Source organism: Accipiter gentilis, chromosome 15 (genome assembly GCF_929443795.1).
Source record: "Accipiter gentilis chromosome 15, bAccGen1.1, whole genome shotgun sequence".
Taxonomy (NCBI): Eukaryota; Metazoa; Chordata; class Aves; order Accipitriformes; family Accipitridae; genus Astur; species Astur gentilis.
Window position 1 is genome coordinate 20,274,002 of NC_064894.1, and position 22,661 is coordinate 20,296,662.

A 22,661-nucleotide genomic window follows, 5' to 3' on the forward strand; every position below is an offset into this window, starting at 1 on the left:
CAGCCTTAGCATTTGTTACTAATACAGGCACAGCTTCCCATCCCCTATGTTCTAAGCTTCATCATTCATATAGCTGCTTTCCATCTGTATCAGGTGGCAGACAGATGTTCAAATGGAATAGAACTGAAATTGTTTCATCTGTATTTCCCAATGTCCCTAAAAATGTGTTTTGAGAAAGTTGTAGGAACAGAGAATTACAGAATTCTCTTTAGTGAAGGATACTCTTCACATCATAAGACACTGCAGAGCTCAAAGAAATTAATAACTGTATTCTATGCAATCCATAGGTACTACATTTTTCTTCCTTCATAGGACTTTGAGTTTTACTACACAAACACGTGACTTAACAAATCAAATTGCAGCTTCATCAGGGCAAATAGGGGAATTTATGGGGTAATGTTCAAACTTAAACATAAGTTCACATATTCCCCAAGACTGTTCAGTACTTGGATACAAGCATGGGAACCCAGTAAACCCAGAAGGTGGAACTATACTAAAAGGCCTGGCTAACAATCTGAACTAGTAATATGTTCAAACAGTAACACTAATGTTCAGTGAGTGACAAAATCAAAAGATTGAAAGGAATACAAGAAAAAGATACATAATTTTTCATTTGACCATGCATTTTCTAGCCAATTTCACCTCTGCAATGCTGGGCAATAAGCTGGGAAGCAAATGTCAAACAATATGACAGACACAGCACCTCCCTGGGCACTTCCTTTCTGCAGATTCTACAGAACAGCCTTTCAGATACTGTCCTTTAGCAGCTATTCTTCAGCAGAAAACCGGAGTAATCAAATTTAAGAATTTCTAAATGTCACGAGAAGGTTAGATAGTTCTTCAAATAGAATAGTTGCTCTCCCTGCCCCTTACTACGTTACTTAACTTGGTAGAGCCTTCTTGATCTCCTCAAACACCATAATATATAGGGTTTTGGTATGATTTTTAAACCACTGTGATTTAAGTTCAGCATGTGCCAAGAAACAGAGTAAGACTCAGAAAAACTAAAAAGACATCTATTAAAATCAAAGTGAAGTGTCATACATTAAAGCACGTTAAGCTCCTGGCATAAATGTTCTTCCTGGAGGACAGTCAGCTGCATCAAATTAAGACTTTTTATCTCCAGTGGACGCTACATTCATCCCTGCCATGAGCACTTCTGCAACATCAAACCTCACCAGCATGGAAGATAACCACATCTAGGCATGTTTGCACTGCACAGGGAGAATGGGTCAGAGAATCCAGAGCAGTCACTGACCCAGCCTGCTCCAGAATCAGATTCAGTATAGCTACATCTGCATAAGCATCACATACAAACTAATAAGCTTTGCCTGACTCAATCAACAAGGCTTACTTCCCCAGATGCAGCACTGTCCTACACAGCTGCACTGCTTCTGGGCCTAAACCTCACACCTCTATACATTGACATGCTGTGCCACATCAGTGACAACTTAAATCAACGTCAGTGGGTTCACTCCCCACAATATACTTTTACAAAACCCCACATAGTACAGACTTTCCCTCCCTTAGCAACAAGCATCCATACCCTCCTCACAGCATAGGGCAGATAAAGAGTAGCAGATCTCCCTCAATATCTGTGCAGAAATCTTAAGGCAATGAGATGCCTTCTGCTCTTTCCTGTGGATGACAGTGAAAACATACCTGGCACATCTGGGTGCCCACTCAAGAAGGATCAAACAAATTGAAAATACTGAAAAGACTATTTGTGTTTCCCATGATTAAAAATGGCTGGTTGGTTGTACTACCTCTTTTTCAACTGCTAAAACAATCTACAGATGTTACTAAGTTAACCAGCAGTTTCATCCCTTTACTCCCTTTCTCTAGGAGATTGCTAGAGTTTCTGAAAGAGGTCACATAAAATTGAGCAGCAGCTGCAGTCTCCAGACCTTAGGTAAGCCACAGAACACCATCTCTTTAACTAGCCACAGAATTAAAACAGGGATACAAGAAGGCTAGGTATTGGAATATAGCAGGATTTCTTTATTTCTTAGAAGACAGATCTTTTTGCATCAGTTGCCTTAAGTCCTCCACATTATTTTTCCCCTATCCCCTGCAGATACAGGAGCCATTTTTCACAAGGAAACTCCCACTGCTTTTCACTAGCTATGACTAAACAAATATCCTACCAACTAAAAAATCCTACCAGCTGCTCAAAGTATGACCAACGTAAGAGCAGTATTTTAGTAAATATTTAGAACAACATGCACATCACAGACTTGTGCTGTCTTCAGGATGAGGTGCCTTTAACTATACTGACAGTGACCAACCCTGAAAGGAACTCCTCAAAGTTTTACTTTCGGAAAGTTGTCTGAGTTTTGATAAACTCACAATTCTTGCTCTAAAGAGAAAAGACAACAAAAGATGATGATAATACAACCGGGAACTGAAGATGGTCACACATTTTGTGCTCTGCATCATGCAACCATATATATTAACATTGGCTTACTTTTTCTGCTTCCCAACTATAAAGGAATAAATACAAATATAATTTATAATTTTTTTTTCCTAACTAGTAGTTACTATTGGCTTGCTTCATATTCATCACCACCTAAAAAGACATTCTTCACATACCTTTTTCCTTTCTTGAAGTGGCAACTGTACTTAGGATAATCGTAGAGTTCAGTCATTCGTTCTTTGAACAGTCCTCTGACAGGACATTGCTCGAGAAAGGGTACTGTAAGCTTGTTCTGAGCCTCCACAAATGCCTGAAAGAAAACAAATCCCCCCAAAAAAGACATGAACTCAAGTAGAAATGCGTATTTCCTACAGGAAACACTATTTTCTGAAGCAATACATCACAGACATCTTTCCCCACATACAGTTTGTGTAGTGTCACACCTGAAGAGTCTTACATACTTATTTGCATTATGCCATAATACTGTAATAAGACTGATCTTATATCCTGAACACTCTCCAGGGGGGGTAACCACTGGTTTGGCCAAAGACAAGCCAGATTCCTACCATTCCCCTTTAAAAACAAGCAAACCAATCTCATGCTTTTAAAAATTCTCCTTATATTTGCCTAAATGGCATAGAAAAGCTAACTTATAGTATATACCTAGGAAATACTATCTTCCCTTACTTCACCACAAACATATGATACTCCAATACTCTATGATAAATACATTAGGAAACAGATAAAGAGCAGAGTCCCTTTTGCCCACAGACAGCACTATCATTTCAGAAACCGTAAAGGGCTGGAAGATGATACAAAATCTCACATGTATCATTGTTCATCCTATTAACATAACACACAGGATTAGTCCCAGCCAGTATTTCCTGCAAAGGCCGAAGTACTGTCCGCAGATCAGCTCTTAGTTACAAAAGGCAAGAATATCTATCTCTGAGAAAAGAACTTTGAGGAGTCTAGTTTCTTTAAAACACTCCACCTCCCAGTCACAAACACTTAGTGACAGTGGCCAAAACCATTACCGCTCCAGCTGTTTGTCAGAGGCTGCCACTCCCATGGCATGCATGGAAAAACTGGTGCTCTGTTGGTGTTTCACAATCCCTACTTATAGCACAGTACATTAACATAAAATTAATACCTAAGCATCTTAAGGCGAACCACAGTGGCTAAGAAGCAGAGACGCAGGCTTTTCTGTCTCTAACATGGAGCAGGAAGGACAGGACACAATGTGTGTAGCTGTAATTCACAGCCAGACATCACAGTGACGGCTGCAGTATCTATCGCTCTCAGACCCCAGCCTGAAACCCTGTCCACTCATCTCTTGCGTACATGGGTCTCTTTCCCAGTTGCTTTGAAAGAGGACATTGTTTCTACCTGTCCTGAATCTGTCACACAGCAAGCAGATCAATGCATGATAACATCTGAGCTACGCTTCACCACAGGGCATGACCCACAAGAACAGCAGGGCTGCAATCCACATTCTACAACTTGTGTTTCAAAGTTCTTCAGAAAAGCTAGCTGCTGTACAGAGTACCTGGCACACATTTACCAATTGCTATCAGTGTTTACTCATTTATTAATTCTTCAGGTGAAAAATGGAAGAGAACAGAACATAAAACTCTTTCAGTAGCATTTTACAGACATTTCACGTGGTGAGTAGTGAGCACATGGAACAAGTAGAAAGACAATCTCCCTCCCATTTGCCTCCCTGCCACAGCAGTGCATAGCCAAGAGCTACATTACATGTGAAGCTGTGTTTTCAGAGACTTGTCAGGCCAAAAGGTAAAGGAAAAAGTGTATTAATTATGGTCAGTCTCCACTTGAGAGGTATTTGTTCATGCATAGAGAAACTGATAAGCTTTAAACATGTGAGTGCAGAATAAGTAATGCCCTAAGAGCACTTTGCTAAGTGCTGAAACGTATTAGTTTAAGAACACGTGGGCTGGTTACACACAAGTCATCACTCAGGGATGACACAAGAAAGCAAGCACTACAGCACTGAAAAGGAACAGATACGGAAGGCTAACGATGATGACTTCTGGATCTTTACTTAAATTTACACTCTATGTATCAGTGAGGATCGAGTCAGGAAATGATCCCCCAAGAAAAAGGAAAGAGATGAATGCATTGCCAAGGGAAGGCCAATTTTTGCTTCTGTTTTCCCTTCGAGAATCACACTGGCCTAGATAGCTTTAACCAGCATGGCAGCACAGCACATTCCAGTGGTAAGTCAAAACTGCATGCAGCCTCCACATTGCACCTCTATAACTGTTCCCCTCTCTGCATCAGATATTGAAGGAAAATCAAATCTACCCAAGAATTATGTGTATCTGAATTTGTTTTCTCTAAATGGAAACACATGAATTTCAAAGACCACACACACAAAAATCTAGACAGTGCATGCTACACAAAAACTAACTACTCAAAGTGCTGTGACATTTTCAGAGAAAGGATGTCTTATAAAAACATGTATAAAACCATCTGTTTTACTGGATGGGCAAAAGCACTTTTCAGTTGCATTTAGTGGACAGAAACTGGCACACATCTTTGTTTCATCTATCAATAACACTACCAAACTGGTAACATTGCTGCAAGGGTATACTGGAACTGTGCGGTACTTAATTTTACCTGCACCGTCACACCTTACCACATCTGCTTTCATTACTGGTATTCAAAGAGGAGACACAAAGTTTTCCTTACAAGCATTCATTGCACAAGAGCATGCTTACATACTAACTACTGCACTCACAACTGACTCACTAGTAATTTTGCTTTTACAGGACTTAACATGTTTTTCCCTCTTTCCAGTTAGTATGCACCAAAGAGTCCAAAGACTATATGTAAAAGGGAATAGCACTGTTATCTAAAAAAGGAGGTAGGAATTACAGGGTTTTTAAAGAGTTCCACCGAGGAGAATCCTGTCCAGTTTGGAAACTCTCTCTCCTTACACTTTTGAGCACCAGGTTGCACTCATGTTCAAAAAGCAATACATAATTGAAATATTGCTCTAGGTGAAGTACAGGAACAGATGCCAGCACAAACTCTCTCAGTAAACAATTCTATCCACCATGCTGAGCTAAACAGATGCCACCTAGGCTACAGGGCTAACAGTAACTCTGTACACCTTCATGAGCCTATAGAGAAAGATTCTTACTTTATCTGTAGAAATCTGCATCTGAAAATCTATCATAAGCTTTGAACCAGGACAGAATTTGCTAGCAGAAGAAAGGACAGAATAAGGGTCCAAGGAAAGGTAATTTGAAAAGCAAAAGAATTTCTAGTGTTATACTAAGACTAGAGATGTTCTACTCAAGGCTGAAGTGTTTGGCCATTACTTGAGCAGGCCAATTGTTATTTTTAAAAAAGTATATCTAAATTTCATCTAAAAACACATGCCACAATTTTTTTAACCATGGTTTGTTACAACCTATCAGCTTTCTACATGCCACTAAGCTATTCTCTCAAGATAATTATTTCTACTCACAGTATACTTTCCAAGGAAAAGTCTTAGGATATAAATTGTTTCAACATTACCAGTCTGTTATTAATCTGTAAAGTATTTACAGTTTGTTTAATAGTTACCCCCAAAATCTTCCTATATATCTTCTCAGTAAAAGGTAGCTCAGTGCAACTCCTACAAGAGGGCACATACCTTTTTTTTAAGTATTAGAAAATAAAAGTAAGCAGACTTCTGGTGGCTTGCCTCTTCGCACTTACTTTAGTATTTAGCAAAGAAAAATTCAAAGTGCAATTGGAAATTTATCCAAACAAGTGAAACGAAACACTGGTCTATTATAACTACAAATGCACGTAATTGTAGTTTTGAGAGTTTCAATTCTAATCTTAGTCCAAACATACACCTGTTCATAATACCACAACTCAACTGTGTATGCTACATGATCCCTGCTCTTTCATCCTTTGTCCATCCCTCATGTCTGAAACAGGCTACGCATTACTGTCTACACTGTCAGTGAGTTAATGTACTGTATATAACTGACATACTTGGAGTAGCAAGACTTTGCTGTAGTCTAAAAAAGAGCTTATTTCCTGCAAAGCATAAAAACAAACCAAGAAGTTGAAAGTCCAACCAAGCCAAACCAAGACAACAGTAAAAGTGTGCTTTTGCAGTCGTGGCCTATGTCATCACCAGAAGTGTTTTCCCAGTGTAGCACAACATTTCAACTATGCCAGGGATGCTTCCTCAGCCTGTCTTAAAGGTCAACAGCCAAACAGTAGCAGAGCATGAACCCACATTCTGCACTGCCTCTCTCCAAAGTGAGGTAGGAACTTCCCCATCTGACCAGGGGCTGTTTTTATTTACGTACCTGGAGAAGGGAGTTTTGTTTTCTTATAGCTGTGCATGACTACTCCAACCAAGCACACACAGGGAAAAAAGTGATGTAGTAAAAGCACTTATATCATGAACATGGAAGCGCATACTTCTTGAACAACAGCTTTTCCACAAGAGATTGAGGGTGTGGCTCAATGATTGGCTTAATCCGCTCCAAGACTGTGCATCTGACAAGAAACAGTCCTGCTTAACCACCTGTAAATTTCAATAAACTCCTTTTTACAGCTGATATATACACTGCATATGGAATAAGATCATCTTGGTGACCCAGCTGAAAAACTTATAGACCTATTTGACTTTCACCTAATTAAAAGCAGGGTGTGGGCTGCTAGGAAAGGAAAGATACCATTCTCGAACCATCTTAGGTCCAACCATCATGTGGCCTTGGGGTGACCTAGATCAAGCACGTGTGCCAGTAGAAGACTAATCCACCAATGGCTTCCCTCCCAGAAGATCACCTTGTGATGGCTGTACCCATGCAAGGGAGAGACAGAAGCATTCAGGTCAGTGCAAGAAGGGGAGGGAGGGCAGAGAGAAACCACAGAACCACTTGACTTAATGGAAACCTGTGAACTACAGTGGATACCTGATTAAGCCAATTACAAACAAAAAAGTCCCACCCTTCTGTGTTCACTTATTTGTAAGCTGCTAGCTATCAGAGCCCACAAGATTATTCGAACTAGCCACAGAAAAAATTAGTATGATTCTTTATACTCATAGCTGTTGTGGGTAATTTCTTTCAGTCCCAGTCCTGTTAACCCTACAGTGGGTATCAGGTGAAACTACCATGAAAATCTCAGAGTTAAAACCACTTGCCTGTGCTTCTTTCTCTATGCTTCAAGAAATAGTAAACTTGATGTTCCACTGACTCACATCAACACAGATATAAAGTGAGGCCTACCCATTTATTTTCTGTGACCACACCAATGTTTGACATGACTATTTCTGCCAAGTCTAGAAAAGTAGAATTCCAACGTATTTGTATATCTATTCAACAGCACACTCCCAAGTAATTTTGACTGTTTGTGTGTGAGAAAAGATTCCTAACTTAATAACTGAATGACATTCAGTCTTCACTCTTGGCATAAACCAGAGTTTTCACTGTTACACATGCTCAAACGAAGCAAGCGTGTTGTGAACAGGAACCGAATAGGGGCTCTTTACTACAGACGAGCACGGATACCTGTCGTGGTTTCAGCTGGGATAGAACTAATTTTCTTTCTAATAGTTGACACAGTGTTGTGTTTTGGATATAGTATGAGAAGAATTTTGGTAACACACTGATGGTTTTAGTTGTTGTTGAGTAGTGTTTAGACCAAGTCAAGGACTTTTCAGCTTCTCATGCTCAGCCAGCAAGAAGGCTAGAGGGGCACAAGAAGTTGGGAGGGGACACAGCCAGCGCACCTGACCCAAAGCGGCCAAAGGAATATTTCATACCGTGTGGCATCATGCCTAGTATATAAACTGGGGGGAGTTGGCCTGGGGCAATCGCTACTTGGGAACTACCTGGGCTTCGGTGGGCGAGTAGTGAGCAATTGCATTATGCCTCACTTGTTTTGTATATTCCAATTCTTTTATTATTAACTTTTTTTTATTATTATCACTATTATTTTCTACCTCTCTGTCCTATTAAACTGTCTTATCTCAACCCACAAGTTTTACTTCCCCCTGGCACTCCCGATTCTCTCCCCCATCCCACTGGGTGGGGGGGAAGCGAGCAAGTGGCTGCATGGTGCTCAGTTGCTGGCTGGGGTTAAACCATGACAATGCCCAAGGAATAATTTTTCTAGTTCTATACTTAATTTGTAGAAAATAAAAGGTATCCTTTTGGTGGAGGTGTACACAGGATATTTTTATTTTCCCTAAAACAAACAGAGGTTTGGGAGTGCATAAAGAGAGCAAGCAACTTGGAGGAAGAATGGGAAGGACACAGGTCTCAAGGCCAGTGACTTCAAGGCTTGAAAAGTCTGCAAAGCATGCTCCAAATTCTCTCTGAAGCTTGCAGTCATTCAATCGCCTCTATACCAGTGTCTGGTTATTCTTTGATCTGGTAGGTGCAGAATGGCTACTCTGCAGGAGTCCTGCAAACTACCTCAAGAACTTGGAGATAAAGCTATTAAGAAAAGCTAGCAAGAAAGAGTGACCATCAGCAACCTGCAGAGCAAAAAGAAGTGCGTGATAAAGCAGATGAAAGGAGTTTAGCACTTCAAGTTTATTTTTTTCTGACCTCTTCTGTGAAAGAGGTAGAACAGCAAAATACTTCAATTCCCTTTGTGCAGTAACTCCTGGAACTTTGGAAAAAGATGACGTATTCTCATACCCATACACACAGGAACTCTCTGCACTCTTTGTATCATAGTACTACTGCGCTCCAGAATTCTGCCAAGGCACATGTTTTTTAGAGTGTAGGCAAGTAAGATTTAACAGTATTTTCATTCCACCAATGTGACATCTTGCATCTGGGTTGCTGCATTTTTATGAGGATGTTATAATCCCCCATTCCTTATTTGGCCTCCTATATAAACTACAGCCTCTGGAGAATGAGGTTCACCCTCCTCCAACTGTTCTCACCCAACCTGTTTACAGTATGTGGCAAGAGTATTGAACACAGGGACACAAAGAGTCAGGTCTTGGCATTTTCTCAATCCCAACTCTTCCACAGGATCCAGAAAAACCACTTTAATAGGTATTTGTAAGGCCTTACTAAATATCTAATTTTCAGTGTCAATGTTCATGGCAGAGTTCTTCCCTAAAACCTGATCCCAGATGAACCTTTTTAATCCACATGAGTCTTTATATATGCTGATAGATTTATAAGTAGGAAATGGGATCCTAACTGCATACATTTTATATTGCTCTTGACAGTTACAGTAAGTTCTATTCAACCTCTAGCTCATCAAGATGTATTATATAAGCACACACATGAGAGAACCTAGAAAGAATCTCACTAATGGAAAGCCACGCTGCAGGATATTTTTAAATGGAGATCCCGCCCTCCATTATCTTTCTGACACAATCGTGCATACTAGATAGTTCCAGATGTAAAACACTGGCACCTACAGTTATCACAAAGTTATTAGCCATTACAGAGGAAACCCCATCCACACCGCCACCTACCACTTTCTGGCCATCACCCCTGCAAGTGTCTATGCCATGAATATCAGAGGAATCGGCTCATAGTCATACTTATTTTTCAGGATTCTCTCTCAGCAAAAGACCAGTTCCAGCAGCACAGTCTCGCTATACCGGACTGCAGGCTGAAAACACTACAACACCTACAGTTTGTAGTAAAAGCCACTAACAAAGCCTAACTTCGGGAAGAAAATGTTTGGTTGTTTTTTTGTTGTTTTTTTTTTTTTTAAAAAGGGTCCAAAAAAAAAAAGCATTCACCCACTTTGTCAGTCACTGTACAAAGAAAACAAGCCAAAAAGTTTTCTTTCTACTGTACTTAGGACAGTGGATAAAGCGCTCTAAAACCAGTGTTTCTCTTCAGTGTGACACCACCACCTTGAGCATTTGAATTGTCTAAGAAAAATGGGTGCAAGATAAACAAGGCCTTAGTTTTCCAAATTCTGTGATCAAGCTTATACCAAGTGTTCCAGTCCTTCACCCATTAACACAAAGGTACAAAATAATGGCATTGCTGTTGGCACCATACAATACCACATGAACCACACCTGCATTCATTATGTAAGTTTTCAAAAAGTATTGGCAGGCCCTGCAAAAACAGAGTACCCACACACCTAGTTCATAAAAGAGAACCAAGTCAAAACAGCCATTCCCATGCAAAGAAAGGTTACCTTCGTCTGTTCGCTATCAGGATCTTCAAGCCAGCAGTATGGGTCACTTATTTTACACCCATGGTAATCCAACACCTAAATTTATAAAAGACAATACTTTTTTAAAGACATGCACACAAGCAAACTCTATTAATCAAGAAATGACAGTCATCAAGACGAAGGCTATTTAGAATTTCACAAAAGCATACAGTGCTAAGAAGCAAAGGAAAAGCAACACCTTGCTCCCAGGTGAGTTGCTAATACTACCATTCTTTGGTGATGGCACCAAGGCAGCAGAGTTGTCCTCAGAAAAAACACAGAGCACCAGAGAAATGCAGAACATGAAGACAAATTTTTTCCACAAAACAGATCAGTAAAGTAATAATAATACTAAAAAACCCCAAACAAACAAACAAAAAAAAACCCGAACAAAAACCCACCCCCCCTAAAAAAACCAAACCACCAAAACCTCCTCCAAATCCAGATGTTCAAGTCAAATCACAAAACCCAATGACTGGATGCACCCAAAATGTAGTTTCCGGTTACACAAACTGTCTCTGGTTTAGCCGTCCCTACTATTGATGATGACAAACACGTGAGTGAAGTACATATAAAAGTGAAAACAAAACAAAACCCCAAAAAACAAACCCCCAAAATCCAACACAAAAGACTAACCCACGTGGTTGAATTTATCTGCTTCCTTCCTCCGGTCCACAAAATAAGACTAGATACATGCTGTTAGGAGTTCAGCCTTTCGCTCAACTATGAAAGCAACTACTAAGTTTTTCCAGCGCTGGCCCATGTGGGCAAACGTTTTGGTTTAAAAGTGATATTAGTTCTGTAAATAATTCCTGGGCTGGCGCCTAAAGCACAGTCCTTTGTGGAGGAAGAAGGAAACTGAACCCGGTTTAGCCGAACTTACACCGCAATCCTTGCGTATCATGTTAGGGCCGGAACGCAAGGAAACGGACAATTTCACAGATGTGCCGCCCTACAGAAACAGACCGCTTGCTCCTCTGCACGCTACTCCAGCCCAGCTGCAGGCCTGGCTCTCCCTGAAACACACAGCTCCGGGATCTCCTCTCCCGGCTCGCCAGGGCCGGGACACCAGCTCCCCCCGGCCGCCCCCCGGCTCGGCAGCCCGCCTCGGGCGGCGGCGCAGGCCCCACACCCGCCGGCCGTGCCCGCGGGCACACCGGCCACAAACCCTGCTTTCAGCCAGCAGCCGCCACGGCCCACAGACGTTAAAAACCCGGGGCCCTTGAAACGGAGCACGCAGCCGAACAAAGCCCCGAAAGCCGAGAAAGCACTAACACTCCCCCCCCCCGGCCCCAACCCTCCTCCCCGCCGAGGCGGCCCCCCGCAGCGCCGAGGCGAGAGAGGCTGCCCCCGCGGCCGGGCCCGGCGGCCGCCACACGCCGGCGGGGCTGCCCCGGCGAGCGCCGTACTCACGGCGGTCTCGTCGCGGTACACCTCAGGGTACTGGAAGGCCTGCATGGCGGGCGGCGGAGAGAAGCGGAAAGAAGAGGAAGAGGAGGAGGAGGAGGAGGAGGAGGAGAAGGAGGAGGAGGAGGAGGAGGAGGAGGAGGAGGAGGATGAAGATGAAGGGAGGCGCGGAGCCGGGACTCGGGCCGCAGCGGCAGCCGGCAGCAGGCGTGCAGCGCGGCCCAGGCGGAGCGGCGCCGCCATACGACCCGCCCCACGCTTCCGGCAACGAGACACCGCCCGCCCCCGCCAAGAGAGGCCGCCGGCGGCGGGCCGGCTGGCACAGCGCCCCCTGCAGGGAACCGCCGCACAGGCGCCGGCTGGCCGCAGAGGGCGGGGCGGGGCGAGGGCGGGCGTCCGGCGGGGCCGGCCTGGGTCCCTCCTCGGCCGTGAGGGCGAAGCCTGCCCCGTCGGAGGGCTTGTTTTCCCCTCACCTCCCGCCCAACGGGTTTCATCCTCCTTGTAGTAAACGTTAACCACAAAAAGATTCGTGGGTTTTTATTCTTTTTTCCTTCCTGTCAGCTCCCCAACCTCCACACAGGTTGTGGGGGGAGGCTCAGGCCCGACCCGCAGAGCCCCCCTCTGTGCTGCCGCCTGGAAAACAGCAGCCATTTCACGGGTGGGGGCTCGGGTGGCTCCAGGCCGGATCCACCCAAACCTTGAGCGCGTTTCCATCAAACACGCCTCTCCGCAGGCTGCCAGAGACTCCCCTTCACCCTAAAAGCAAAGCCCAAGTGGGCCACTGAGTCTCAGTGAGGCCGGCCACCCCAGCGCGCTGGCCGGTGGTTGTCCCGCTCACCCCCGGGGTCAGGGGCAACAGGGCGGCACCAGAGCGGGCTCTGGCCTGTACAGCTGGTCTGGATGAAAGTGCACCCATTAAGGGTGTTTTGGGTGGGCTCACCACCAGGCGTTTATTTTACGATAAGGTTTCCTGAGTTAGAAAACTTGCAAACATTTTTCCTTCCGGATAGTGACCCAGTGTATCCCCTGTACGCTGGAAATATGCAGAGCACAGGTTGTCGTTTGGATAGCAACACGGCTGACCTGCTTTTCTTCCAAATGGTTGTTGTTTCAGAGTTGCCGCCAGCACCAAGTCGTCGTGTCAGCCTGGGGAGGCCTTCACCGCAGCTTATGCGGGGTAAACCCCTGTGTACGTGTGGTGCGTGGCACCAGCTGCAGACAAGGAGGTTTGCACGCGGCGGTGTTTAAAGGTTCGATCAGCCCAAAGAGCGTTCACAGTTGTGAATAAAGTAACTGCCTGGAATGACAATGATCTAAAACATTTCAGAAATGGCATCAAACGTTTATGGTTGCCAGCTCAGAACTGTGTCTTGATTGCTTACTCTTAATGAAAAGAGTTATCATCTCTAATTGGGCATCCTGTGGGGAGGTTGAAGGTTGTGTGCATATGAGGAAATAAGCCGGCCCCGTAATGATCGCTATTACTACGTGACATAACTGTGTTCATCAGCCTCATTTACATCCTAAACAACACCTACATAGCTTCTTGTCTCTCGTCCCTTCTCTTTTGGTCACTTTTCCTTCCTACCCTGTTTCTCTGTTAATCTTCTCCCCTTGCAAGGCAGGAGCACAGCTGCTGACTGCACCTTTTGTTCTGGAGCTCGAGAACATGCAACCAGCAAGGTGGTTAATGGAAATGCCTTGACATGCCCAATGCTGATAAAAGCTTGCTAATTGTCTGAGCAACTTGCTCGGGTAAATACTGGCAGGCAAAGGCTGCCACGTTTCTGTCTAGAGCTTCCTGGACAGAATTATATATATATGCACACAAATTTGCATCATAGGGAGAATTATTAGCTGAATACCTCTGTAAAGCATTCAGCTTGCCTGTGTGCTACACCAACAAGCTGTACGTGCACGGTGCGTCTGAGTGTTTTGAGCAGTCTTGACTGCAAATTCACTTCATACACAGCAAAGGCCTAGCATCTGATTCAGAGCTGCCGTTTGCCTGAAGAAAACATCTTCTTTTTCAGCCTGAAGGTGTTGTCTGGGATGAATCTATTTTACATTTGTCCAGAATTTCTGGATGTTTAGCAGCTCGGTCAGACTTGTGAGTAGCTCTGACTTGAGCGGCCGTACATGCAAATATCCTGGGCATTTCCACAACGTCTCCGCAGATCAGCTTCGTGCTGTAAAAGTAGCCAAGCTGAGGTGTACTGGAAGTTTTGGACAGATGTGCTTTATGCACGTGAGAAGATCTGATGTGCCGGGAGAGGGCAGCCTGACTGCACACCACCGTGCAGCTGACAGAGAGCAGCGCCCGCCCGTATTTTTTCAGGCTTCAGCAACCCTTTCAATCCAGGGCACGGTAATTCCTGAATGGGCTGGCGAGCATCCAGTAATCACAGTAATTATCCGTTACAATACCTTCCAATTCATCCTGGATACAGAGAAGGCGGGAATATACAAGGAAACCCAAGTACATGGTTGTCCAAGATAAGATCTTTCGGCCTGTATTGTACAAGCAGTAATTTTCTTTCAAAGGTGAGCACCAGGGACAGAAAGTGAATTTTCTCCTTACTGCAAATTTCTCCCTTTTTTTTTTTTTTTTTGGGGGGGGGGGGGGGGGAGGGAGAAGTTTACAGCTGAACAACAGCAAAAGGAGCAAATAAATCTACACTGTCTGATCTTTTCTTGTCTGAGAAGCAGTTAATACAGGTTACATGGTGTCTAAAATACTGCCCAAAACATGTTTTTCTTACCAGGGACCATGCACCCCCTGTAGAGATGAAAGAGAGTGCAGTGTGCAGTCTGTTAACATAAATACTTACAAAAGGTGTAGCATTCTTCTCCCTTTTTCAGTATGTTTGCTTAACACAAAGTTAAAAGTGATTAGTGTTAGGACTGTACCGTAACTGAAAATTTGAAGCTTATCTTAATTGTTCAGTGTTGCAACAACAATTAAATTTCTCTTAGAATTTTACCTTTTCTTGGGCCTAACCAACCCCAGCAGAGTTCAGGTATGGTATTTGCAGAGTTTTGAGGATAAGCTGCTGAGTAAGCAAAAAATTATCTTCCTATATTTGAAAAAAAAAGTTTGAAAAATCTCTCAGCAGTCTTTGTCATCTTACTGCACTCCCATGTTAGCATGAATCTGATCATTTGAAAGACAGATACTGGTCTCTGCTGATATTAATTATCCTTCTGCTGATCATCCAGTCATTAGCAAATTTCTTTCAGCTTAGTCAGCATCTCCACAATGACTCACTGCAAGTAGTGTATTTACTCAGTAGGAAGTGACCTCATCATCCTTGTCAGAGAAGATCTGACAAAAAATGTAGCAGCAAGTTTTGTTTTTACCTTTCCTTTTTGTTCTTTCCCCAACCTCACTCCACCATTAGAACTTAGCAATGATTTGGAAACTTTTCTGCTATAGAAAGAAGGTAGATCTGTACCTTTACTCCTGTTTTCTTACATATATTTTTTATTTCACTTACCTAATTATGACAGCAGTTCTGCTGTTCAGATATTTATCGACAGGTGTCAGCAGAACCTCAGTCTTTCACTATCATGAGCATTGCTGAGGTGTACAAATACCTTTGAGTTTCAGAGGTATGTGACTGAAAGTGTCTGCCCTGCTGGATCTCTATTTTGGAAGCAGTGACTCAAGAGCCTAAGTCCTGTTGATTTTCAGTGAATGTTTGATTCCTACATTATATTCATCTACTGTACATATTAATTATGAAAATTGTGTATTGTTTATGGATAATTGAAGGTTGCTTGGTTTTTGAGCTGGATGATGAAGTATCTTACATAACAAAATATGGTTTTATTAGTTACAGAAACTTCTACATGATGTAGGTCTGGTCGATATTTGAAAGTACAATCAAGGAAAGCAATGTTTCATCGTGATAAACTGCTCTGTGCACTGTGGGACAGGATGGGTGTGTTGAAGTCAGTGGCATGCTGCAGAATCATACTCTAGCTTGCCCTGGGGTTGTGCATTGGTGTGCTTACACTCCTGGTACTGTGAAGTCAATTAAGCGATGTAAGAATGTCCACATGGGGAGTTAGTATGGAACAGCAATTACAAAGTAGTATTTCAAACTATTTCATCAGGTAGGCAATCTAAACCATGATTATGGTATGATCAATGTATCTAAACTGACACATGAGTATCAACATGCAGATCATAGTGTAACTACACTCAATTAAAAATAACTTTTATTTGAAGGATTTTTTTCAGACAGATGAAAGTTAAGGTGGTTTAGGCTCACCTTTTCCTTCTGCACTGACCTCCTTTGTGAAGAATGAACAAAATTCTAATCCTAGAAGAGGCTGATGACCAAATTTGTTTAATTTACACTTTGTTTTTATTCTTCAATTTTTAACTGATAGCAATTGGCCATTAAAAGAAGGATTTGCCAAATACCAGAGATCACATAAGAAAATCTGGGCCCTTGTGTGCCTGGGTAGATAGTCAATACTCACCTTTCACTGAATTTGGTATGTTTTGGTCTTTTAATAAGTTATCAGGGAGACCTCCAGTGTTTGCAAGGTTAGGTACTGTCTACTTATGCACCAGATCACTGTGTATTCCTGACCTAGATTACACTTCCTTCAGCATTTCTGAAAATGTATCTTAATCTCATACAGTTCAGCTGGGACTCCATGGCTTGTGTATTTTGCTGTTCTTCTTAAGAAGTCTCTTGCAGAAAAGTTAAAAGGGTTTGAACTTTCTTTGCTACACGGTATTTAACACGGGAGAAGGGTGTGACATAAAGCCCAACACAGTCATTGGAAGTTTTTCTATCTACTTTTTTCCCCTCCTATTTCACTGATCTTTGAATCAACCCTTCCTCCATCTCCTCCCACCAAACATCATTCTGGAAAAAGAACTATCTTTATACGCATCATTTTCTGTCTAATGAAATGATATTCATTCTTTTGTGTGGAAAGATAGCAAATCTCTATTAATAAAATGGAAAGAGAGGTGCTAATTTTTATGTGTTTGCTTTTGCCTTTCTGAACTATTCTTTTTGTTGTTGTTGTACACTGCAAAAATACTTTATAATCTAATTCCTCTCTTCAGGCACCAAAACCAACTAAGATAACCTTTATATTGAAAAGGATGACAGTGTAAATAATTCTTACATGGCAGTATCTGAAAATGGAGATAAGTATGAACTGGAGGGAGGCTTTTTATTCTTTTCAGCTCTGAAAATGTAAGGATAATCATTTTCTTGCTTTGGATGAAATCTTCTCCCTATTGAAGTCAAAGGAAGTTTTGTCACTGATTTCAAGAGGGTAGGAATGTCACCCCTAATCTTGGCAGCGAGCAAAACAGAAGGCAGCTTCCTGTTAACAGCTTATGACTTGTTGACAGAATTTGAAATACACTGAATGTAGGGAAACTGATATATTTTTCTTGGAAAGGAAACCAGTTTTAACTCCTTTTAAAAGACTCCACATCTAGAAATATCTTCTTCTGTAGTCATCATCTACCCATGTTTAATACATTGCGAATACATGTGTTCCAGTGGCTTAGAAATAGAGCTTTCTGTTGTGCCTCAGAAAACATTTGGTTTGGGTTATAACACTACAGAAACTATAGATCCCTGCAGAAAAAATAAACTTTAGAGTCAGAGCACCAGAAATGTGATTCCAAGCAAGACTTGCACATGCCTTTTAGGAAAACCTCTTTATACATGGGAAAAAGAAAGAAAGAAAACTATATGCAATTCAGTGACCACCGAATCTGAAATTCAAACTACATTGGACAACATGCCAGGTTTTCACACACAGCAGTGCTCTAGCTACCCTATATAACAATTCATTTAAAATATTGTCACTACAATTCCACAATGGAGACAAAAAATAAGAAGAAAGAAAAAATTTGAATTCCAGAAATGCCTTTAAGAAAGGTGACGAATTTTGGTAGACACTAAATAATTATATTTGTAAATAATCCAATTTTCTTTTTAACCTTCAGGGCTAACTTTAGCCTCTCCTCTAAAGGAGTATGAGTTAAACCTAGTCCTGTAGCTGAATAACGCATTCCCAACATTTGTGTAGCTGAATGTGAAATCTCTATATTTCTAGTACTGCAGCATCTGTGCAAATTCAGATGTGGACCTGGGCTTCGCTGTGCCCTTTTCCACACACGCCCAAGTGGTAGAGATGCTCGATGCATTTATGACCTAATGTTTACGATCAAAGTAAAAAATGCAAAACAACTGGTCGCTACATTTGGTGGATGTGGAGGAAAACAATACAACATTACCGGTAATTGTGCATATAACACTTGCAGTGTGCCAGCAACCTGTTTTTTGTATACAGTGTGAAAAAGGAAAGCTCCTGGGGAAATTTTGAAGGTGCATAATGGCAGGGTGCTGTATATTTTTACAGAGAGCTCCTCCCAGGCTGGCGGGGCAGCGTAAGAAGAGGACGTTACTGGTGTGAAAGGTTTACAAACGTGCATTGAGAGCTGGTGCCACGGGTAGTCAGAGATGCCAGCGGGGCTCCAATATGCACGAAGGAGGATGATGTTGTGATGGATGACGGGGGAGCTGGTGGGAGGGTGGGAGGAGAGAGAAAACCCACTTACAGCTGTGGGCACAGAGGGAAGAGCAGGAACTGCGCTCTGCCAAAACCAGGGGAAGCGTCTTGTGGCGAAAGGATGAAAGCCGGACCGGTAATTTTAGTATGGAAGTATGAGGAAGGTCAGAGCTCTGAAGTTTTATGTATCAAGGTTTACACAGAGCCCTGATATGAGAAGCTGAGGCAGAGAAAGTCCCAGTCTGAAGGTGCTGACAATTTCAGGGCCCAAGCAGCAGACGGGCCAGTGATGATAGCCACAGTGACTGGAAAAAGCAGCAGCAAAGAGAGCTTAGAAGACAGATTAAGAGCTCTGGTGAGACACACTGAGCTTGAGCCGATGGCGAGACATTCAGAGAGAAGCAGCTGAGCTTTGGGCTTGGACCAGAGGGAGCATACGGGTGGATTTGAGTCACCAGCGCAAGCAGTTGGGCTTGCGTTTACAGATGAGCTTCTCCGGAGAGGAGGTGCCCGCTCCGGAGGGAGGAGGGAAGGCGACCAAGGGCAGAGCCCTTTGGAGCCCACAGAAAGCTAGAGAAAAATGAGGGCATGTTATTCTCCTGTTCCAGCATGGGATTTGTTGTTAATAAAAGCTTTTAATAGCTACTTTTAAATCCTACTACCAAAACTTTTAGACACGGATTCCAGTGTGGCGTGGAGCTGGTACAGAAGTCCTATGTGGCTTACTGAGTAAATAGTCACTTTTGGAGATGAATTTTAAGTTTTTCAAGTTACAAAGATTTTACTGAAAATGAATGCCTTTTATGTATTTTGTTATTTCCTTCTCCCGAAGGAGTGTACAGGAATTTCAAAGGAACAGAAATTTCAAAGATCCAATACATATTAGAACAAGTTTAACATTTTTCTTCACTTGGAAATTTTAATGAAATTTTTGGAATTTATTTTTTTTTTAAATAATTCTATCCATAGGGTTTTGAATGCTGACAGAAAATGAGGGGAAGGAGAAATTGAGACAGAATTCATGAATATAAATTCCTCTTCTGAACAGTTGTATTAGATGTTCTGCCTTTGCCTTCAGTCTAGGTGGAGGAGGCATCCTTTTCACTGACTGGAACAGGTTCCTGATCATGGCCAGGAAACACGGAGCAATTCAGAGAAATTGCAGAAACAAGTATGACACATTTGGGTGGAAGAAAACTCCACAAAAATATCCTCATGAACTTTCCTCTAATTCATTGAATCTAATTAATCTAATTAATTTTTGCCTCTTGGCAGGAGTCCTATTCTAAGTCCTGTGCATGCCTGAGAGTCATCAAAAGGCACAGGACAAGGCCAAGGTAGAACAAGCTGTCTGCCCTGTAACTTTATAGACCTACTATTCCAAAGCACTGCTAAAATTACCCAGGTCAGAAGGACCCTTTATACATCTTGGGAAAAAAAATTAAATCAGCTTTTGTGCTAAATAACAGCAACATGTCTTGCTTCCCCTTGCCCCGTTCCTCTCATATGTATGTATTATTTAATTATCTATGGTTAACTATTCTAGAGGAAATAAAAGAAGGAGAGAAAAGCAGGAATTAAAGACTGGGAGACCACATCTTCTTCTGCAAGAAGGGTCTTGCTTGCCTGGTAGACTTTCTTTGATCTCTAATTATGTTAGATGTTAGTGTTGTAGTAGGCTTTTTTGGATCCCTAATTATGTTAGATGTTACGTTGTTGATGTTAGTGCTGTAAATAACCCCTCTCTGAATTCACTAATTAAATCTTTTAATATTATTCATTCCCTTCTACCAAAACTTACTTCAGTAATTAAAAATACGATGGTAATTTATTCTGGCTGTATGACTATTTTGTTCAGATATTTATTTAAATAATTGTATTTTATTACAACCTCACAAAAATTCATCCTCATCATTTAATTAGAGATGTATGTGAAAAGCCAAGAGGTATTTGGAGTTAGGCTGTGTTTGTTCACTTTATTTATGCCCTTACTCTTGCGAACTTCAGGGTATTTACAAAGGTATAAAGGGTAATAGTTGTTACCACACCAAGTAAAACTTGCAAAATATCTCCATTTGCTTCATGATAAGCATGTTATCTAAATCTTGTAAGCACTAAAGAGATCAGAGAAAGAAATGTACCTTTCTCTTGTGTAACGCTACCTGGATTTTCTTTTTGTCTTGTAGGAGACTGGCATGTTGCTGTAAACCAGCCTTCTTAATCACTTGTGGACCCACTGCCCTTAACTGATACCAGCACTGCGCTCGCTATCGTACAGACACAACTGCAGGCACATGGAAATAGACACATTTCTACACAGCTCTTAGGATTTCTCTTTTACCAGAGCTAACTGAAGTTTGCTGCCTACATAAGGTCTTTGCTCATGCTGGCAGGCCACGATTTGAAGCTGGTAGGTTTCAGCCAAAGACACATCAGGGCATCAGGTAATTAGTGGGAATAACAGACTTGCTCCAAGGCTCAACCCTTTGGAAAAAGCACAGTAAATTTAGTAACCGTGCTCCTACACCTACTAAAAAAACTCAACTGGCCTTCTAGCTTCAGGATAATAAATCTAACAGCCTCATTTCCTGGAGGGTGCTGAAAATAAATGAAGCCAGCCCCTCTCGTTCCAGTGGAAAAGTTGGCAATCAGTCTTCTCCAATGGAAACCAAACAGAACTAGTCCCTTGGTCCCAAACAGAGGAGAGCCCTCCCTCTTCTCCTTGCAGAAGAGCACAGAGCTGAAACCGTGGTTGACGGAGTTAAAATAACCCTTTTTTCTTCCCTGGAGGGTGCCTGATATGCAAGGAAGACACCGTGCCCACCACCAGGCTGGAACAGGTGTTTTGCCTGCTGAGCCATCCACTTCCTCCAGCCCACCACAGCTGGGGGAGGTTGAGCACCCATTATTTACTCCTGCTAACTTCTCCTTTTCAGAAGGATTTGCTCCCCAGCGGGGAGAGGGACTCAGTGATCACAGGGAGCACTACACCTGAGCCTGACACAGGTCACATAAAAAGAGAGTTATCCATGTCTTCCCCATTGCCATCCAACCACTCCAATCCTCCTTATAATCTGTCCCTGAATGGGCAAGATCAGGTTTGGAAGGACAGTGAGGAAATGATGAGGAGAGCCTTTATCCCCCAGCTCCCTGGGAGTCTGTCTTAGAAACCACCCAACCAGCCCATGGCTCTCAGACTGCACTAGTCAGGCAGGTCTCCTGAGGTACCTCAAGGTTCTGTCACTCCACCAGGCCTTCACCTTTCCTCACGCACATCTGAAGGACATCTTCACCATATGTGAGCAGAAGTCTCATGACACCTTATGCTGTGTTAGAGTAAACTACTTGAAGATCCTTCTCCGGTGACTCAGGGAGAACCCCACCTGGTCCAGGAAAACAGGGAATTCTGGAATGGCATCACTGGAGGACCGTCAGCAGGTCTGTGGTCCAGCCTGCACCTACAAAGCAGGTGATGAGTAGCTAGCAGGAGTGAACACAGAACCGAGTTTGCAGCCCATATACCTAAACCCTTCTGCCAACATCCAAGTTAACTCTGCAATGGAGACATCCTTCATTGTTTTACTAGTAATCTTGCAGGATCCCCTACCACCTGACATGCACGCACTGAAAGCCCATTTACCAGTACATACTCTGCTGTCCAGTATGGTAAAAAATGCCCAGTCCCTTGAACTCAGGTCCCCTCCTCCCTTTCCCCTGCCCTTGCATACCTGCACACTCAGCGCTTCCCTCACATACAGCATGAAGATCTTCCTCTAGGTTTGCTTTGCTTGCTTATCATAGTCTCTAGAGTTAGTACTATGCAAAGTTAAAATCTGTTGAGCACGAGGGCATTTGACCCTGACCACAACCTGCTGTTCCTTTAACAAACAATTAAGACATTCCATGTGTGACTAAATTTGAAAGCAAACCCAGGAATTAATCTGCTTGTTTTAAATAGGGATATAAATAAGAACCAGCCCAGCCATTGCCCAAGAGATAAGCCAAAACTTTGAGGTTCAATAAAAGTTCAGTCACTTCCGTAGTTTCTTAGGCAGGATTTGTTGGGTCTTTATTTAGGGAATAGGGTCCTAATTTA

General features: G+C 42.6%; 1 protein-coding gene across 2 annotated transcripts in view; it reads right to left on the bottom strand.

Annotated features, from left to right (window-relative positions):
* The window catches only part of PREP (prolyl endopeptidase), a 98,544-nt gene extending 86,285 nt beyond the window's left edge, over positions 1 to 12,259 (bottom strand). Inside the window, exons 1-3 of one of the 2 annotated variants that reach the window (XM_049818076.1) lie at positions 11,484 to 11,763; positions 10,583 to 10,657; positions 2,593 to 2,726 (exon numbers count right to left, since the gene is read on the bottom strand). In XM_049818076.1, coding sequence (XP_049674033.1) covers positions 2,593 to 2,726; positions 10,583 to 10,657; positions 11,484 to 11,504 — 230 coding nt within the window. In that variant the 5' untranslated portion in view covers positions 11,505 to 11,763. Of the gene's footprint in view, positions 1 to 2,592; positions 2,727 to 10,582; positions 10,658 to 11,483; positions 11,764 to 12,013 lie in introns of those variants that run through there. The other variant, XM_049818075.1, reaches the window with a different exon arrangement.
* Between the last annotated feature and the right edge of the window lie 10,402 nt (positions 12,260 to 22,661).